The sequence below is a fragment of the Gymnoscopelus braueri genome, assembly GCF_963280865.1.
Source record: "Gymnoscopelus braueri genome assembly, chromosome: 12".
Taxonomy (NCBI): domain Eukaryota; kingdom Metazoa; phylum Chordata; class Actinopteri; order Myctophiformes; family Myctophidae; genus Gymnoscopelus; species Gymnoscopelus braueri.
In genome coordinates this window covers 41,871,706-41,876,936 of record NC_137614.1, presented here as the reverse complement: position 1 = coordinate 41,876,936, position 5,231 = coordinate 41,871,706, and the positions used below count along the sequence as shown (strand labels likewise).

The 5,231-nt window shown below is 38.3% G+C and overlaps 1 protein-coding gene across 6 annotated transcripts in view; it reads left to right on the top strand.

The window, feature by feature from the left end:
* Window positions 1-4,667, top strand: part of LOC308096297 (H-2 class II histocompatibility antigen, E-S beta chain-like) — a 17,033-nt gene extending 12,366 nt beyond the window's left edge. For 5 of the 6 annotated variants that reach the window (XR_013934132.1, XR_013934133.1, XR_013934134.1 and 2 more), the window contains 4 exons: window positions 422-535; window positions 1,093-1,149; window positions 1,857-3,801; window positions 4,169-4,667. Coding sequence is in view for 1 of the 6 variants with exons in the window: in XM_080443684.1 (XP_080299810.1) it covers window positions 422-535; window positions 1,093-1,130 (152 nt within the window). In the remaining 5 variants the exon portion in view is untranslated. Of the gene's footprint in view, window positions 1-421; window positions 536-1,092; window positions 1,150-1,856; window positions 3,901-4,168 lie in introns of those variants that run through there. The other variant, XM_080443684.1, reaches the window with a different exon arrangement.
* Window positions 4,668-5,231: the final 564 nt, after the last annotated feature.

Here is a 5,231-nt window from a genome sequence, read left to right as displayed (position 1 = left end):
ACTGTACTCTACTGTAATCTACTGTACTCTACTGTAATCTACTGTACTCTACTGTACTCTACTGTACTCTACTGTAATGGGTTACACTACACTTTGTTTTAAGGGTTCAATTATTTGTTTTGTAGAAAAGGACATTTTTAATTGGAAAAAATCCAATTAAAAACAAGACACAATAATAATACAGACACCAGAAATAAAAATCAATACAAATACATTAAAACATCCTAAAAAAAAGTAACCATTCTAATAAGAAGGTCATGACAGGAGCCTCACCTACTTAGAGCTCAAGTGTCTTGTCTAGATAAGGTCCATCATCTTAGTTTACTAATGGCTGAAGGTACAAAGACATTATGACCATGGCTCGTCATAAGTCGTCCTTGGCAGTGAATGAGTTAATATGATATAATATTTGTGTTGACAGATTTCTCCATGTCAGAGTCAGTGAAGAACAAGGTGGCCATGGGAGCATCAGGTCTGGTTCTGGGTCTGGTCTTGTTCCTGTCTGGATTCATCTACTTCCAGTGGAAGAAACGAGGTGATTAACAGGTTTAATTAACATGTTTATTATTATACTACCATTGGAAGAAACCAGGTGATTAACATGTTTAATTAACATGTTTAATCAACATGTTTAATTAAATATTATACTACCAGTGGAAGAAATGAGGTCAGATCAACAGAGGATCACATGACATGTGGAACCCTCACAGAAATGCAAACAAACAAACATGTAAAGCCACAACCTAAACTGGTTTATATTGGTTTAGAACCTTAACTGGTTTAGACCAGTTTAGATGACCTAGTTAGAGGTCAAAGTGTGTTCTATGTTGTCACATTTAGCTTTAATACATCAGTGTTACATTTAGTCCTAAATAAGAGTCAAATGTTCACATTAGTTTTGATGCAACATGTGACCCTGATGACTGAACCCTAATGTTGTTGTGTTGCTGTGTTGTTGTGTTGTTGTGTTGTTGTGTTATTGTGTTATTGTGTTGTTGTGTGTACATTTTATGTAGAAATACACACAATACAGTACATAGGATGTATTTGTGTGTGTGTGTGTTTTAACTGTCTCTCTTCTTCTTCTATCAGGTCGTATTCTGGTGCCGACAACCAATGACAATCTTTAGACTCCTCCCACACACCCAGGTTCACTTCCTAATTCACTATTATTTAAAATGTATAAAAGTGTATGTATAAAACTAGAACACATACACACAACAACATGCTGGTGTAAGAAGTGAAACAACTAGACTAGGGTACTAATACAAACTACTGAATTAATTAACTTATTCAACTACTTTGAACATTGATTTTCAGAGATAATAGCTAATTTCATTTATCATCATAATGAATCTATAGCTAATGAATGAATCTAATAGCTATAGATGTAGCGAGTTAGCATAAAAGATGAACATACCAAACTATTATTATACCAAAAGAAACAAAACGATTATACCAATTTGAACCAATTTTAAACTGGGGGAATCATTTTGGAGGCGCACGGCACCGGTGGTTCCGGCCGCCTGATGACGTAAAGTAATTTCCGCTGCGACCAGATCAAAAACCCGAACATGGTATTGATCCCAGCCTAGAGTCTGCAGGAGTTTAGATCCCATAGCCCGAGAGGACGCCGGTCAGGTGATCAAGTCAGGAAGTGATCTGCCTGTGATTCAGTTCAGTGAAGAGACGACACAATGCAGCCAAACTCTGAACCAATCATTTGAACTAAACATTTAACTGAACTGAACCCAGTGATTCAGTTCATTGAATATAAGGGAAGGTTGTTCTAAAGTGTTAACATGTTCACACAGTTAATACATTCTGATTCTTATTGGTTTATTGTCTTTTCACAGAACACCTGGGTGTGTTTTCAGAGAAGCAGAGAGTCATCGCTGCCCCCTGGTGGAGAGAGGAAGACATACACGTGTGTCCAATCAGCTTTTGAATACTAATAGTCATAATAGCAGCACAATGATGACATCATCAAGCTTTGAAATAGTCATAACAGCAGCACAATGATGACATCATCAAGCTTTTAAATAGTCATAACAGCAGCACAATGATGACATCATCAAGCTTTTAAATAGTCATAACAGCAGCACAATGATGACATCATCAAGCTTTTAAATAGTCATAACAGCAGCACAATGATGACATCATCAAGCTTCTAAATAGTCATAACAGCAGCACAATGATGACATCATCAAGCTTTTAAATAGTCATAACAGCAGCACAATGATGACATCATCAAGCTTCTAAATAGTCATAACAGCAGCACAATGATGACATCATCAAGCTTTTAAATAGTCATAACAGCAGCACAATGATGACATCATCAAGCTTCTAAATAATAGTCATAACCATAGATATAGAAACCTAGACACCTCATTGGCAGTTTGTTGGAGCGTCCTGTTTTGTATGGTGGCCGCCATATTTTCGGGGGGCACGGGCACTGGCCAATCACAGCGCGTTGACTACTGGCCAATCACAGCACGTCTTTTCCAGGACTTGTCAGAATCTAGTTGTCCCGCCCCCATCTGCCTCTGATTGGCCAACCGAACGCCCCCTTCTGTGACGCACGCGGAAGTTTACAGCTTAGTTCTACACAAAGTGTTATGGAGACTTGTCCTACCTTTAGGGGGGGGGGGGGGGCAGCGACGGGTGTCCAAACAGTAAATAAAATATAGATAACTAAATTGGCTCTAACATACCGGCCCCTAATTGTTAGCCGTCTAGGAGAACATTTACTTAAAAAGAAAAAATGAGCCAATAAATCAAAACAAATGAAATCTCTTGAAGTAGGTGCTAGATTCTGATCTCTTCAGATTTGAGATGCACCTATCTTCAGTCTTAGGTTATTCAACGTTCAGCTTCTAAGAGAAGACACAGCTTATTTACTGGTCTCTCTAAAGTACTAGTTTTAGTCCTGATCCTCTCCTTCGCACAAGGCCTTTTGATCCGGGTAAGGTTTCAATAATCCGGCCAAGCAGCCAGAAGTTCCTGGGAGCGGTATCATCCATGATCAAGACTAAATTGTTTTTGGTGAGGTTCCTTTTTGGTTTCAACCATTTCATTCTCTCTTGCATAATAATAATCAATGAGGAGCCGGTCATTATTGAGAAATAAACCCAGACAGGGTGATTAGACCCTGACACGATAGCAGAGGGTCTTTATCACCCTGAAGGGCTTTATTTCTCATTAATGACCTGCTCCCCATTGATTATCCTGCTTATTACACGGCTACTTAATAAAGACATTCATAAATCTACCATAACAGTAATAACAAAACAAAGGATGAAAGCATTCATTAATTTATGGCAGAGCAACACGGTCGCCTCGGAAAACAACTGGAAGTGTTGATAAAATAGAATCAATATTCAGTTACTGTATTGATTATTTATGAGTCTTTGATTAGACAACAGTCTGTTATTGAGTTCAGAGGTCATTCATCAAAAGAAAAGCGCTGAATTCAGTGATTGACCAATCAGAATCAAGCATTCAACCAAGCCGTGTAATAAAATATATTAAAACATTAAATAAATGATCACACACACAATCAGAGTTCTTCATAACATTAATATTAATATCTGAATGGAAGTCAGTCAGCCATGTTTGTGAAAAAGGTTTTAATGTTTTATAATTGACCATAAGTCATTTATTTTGTAATCATTTATAATGTGTGATAATTAATATTTTACGATAATTATAACATCACTGTTTCCCTGTGATGGGTGGACCTGGTCCCTCTAGGGTGGTCTGAGGTGATGGGTGGACCTAGACCTTCTAGGGTGGTCTGAGGTGATGGGTTGTACGAGTTGTACGAACTCTTGTTTTATTGTTGTATTGTTTTATTGGATCTTGTTTAGTCGATACACTTATTTGTTTTAGCTCGTGCTCATTTGATTTTGCTATTTTGTCTCAAGTGTTTAATAAAGTAGGTAGCTGATATATTGCACTTTTACCTTAGCGCTAGGTATACTCTTAGTTGCTTGTTTTTGCAGAAAATGCGCTTAAGACTTCTAGTGATTAGTAGTTTTTTTCCCTGCCTATGTTGAATGCTCTTATTGTAAGTCGCTTTGGATAAAAGCGTCTGCTAAATGACTGTAATGTAAAGTCTGCTAAATGACTGTAATGGGTGGACCTAGACCTTCTAGGGTGGTCTGAGGTGATGGGTGGACCTAGACCTTCTAGGGTGGTCTGAGGTCATGGGTGGACCTAGACCTTCTAGGGTGGTCTGAGGTGATGGGTGGACCTAGACCTTCTAGGGTGGTCTGAGGTCATGGGTGGACCTAGACCTTCTAGGGTGGTCTGAGGTGATGGGTGGAACCGGGTCCACCCAAATTAGACAATGGTGGTCCGCCACAGTCTATGAAATTAATGGGAAACACTGATGACATGCAATCATATTAAGTAAGGATTTATATGTAATCATTATGTAATAATTTACTTGTAATCATGAGCAGGGGAGCAGATCTCATTACAACTTAATAATATCAATAATATCACCAACATAGAGCTAACGCTAGGATTTAAACTAACTAATAATGTTCACAATGATTACAGTTTGTCTGACATTTGGTATAAAAAACAAATCCATGTTCAATGCATGAAACAAACTATAATGTTATGATGTAAATAATCCATTAGATGTTGACATCACATGATTTAACTAGAAAAAGTGCTCCTCGGAGCACAGGTCTCCGCCAGGTCAGGTAGGTTATTGTGGGCCAGCAATGTTCAGAATTTGCCAGTCAGGATGGAATATAAAAAATCGTACGGAACCATCTTGATCACTTGACTATAGAGATAATGTGTACTGATTTGCATGATGTTTGGACAACATTTGTAGGAGTAATATAAAAAAGAAAAATCGGCCTCCTGGTGGCGCTATAATAGGGCAATGTTAAAAGGGTGGCGTTTGTTCTTCAACGTAGTGTGAATGTACGTGCAAAGTTCCACCGCAATCGGACGCTGCGTTCATGATTTGCAGCATTTTGTTCAAAACGGGCCACTCCTGCAAACTTTAGATGTCAATGTTAGCCAATCAGGATGGAATATGAAAAATCAAACAGATCCATCTTGATCACATGACTATAGAGATCATGTGTACCGATTTGCGTGACATTTGGATAAAATCTGAAGGCTTAATCTCAAAATATGTATTTTACATAAGTCGGCCTCCTGGTGGCGCTATAAAAGGCTAATGTGAAAAATGCAGGGCAGATGTT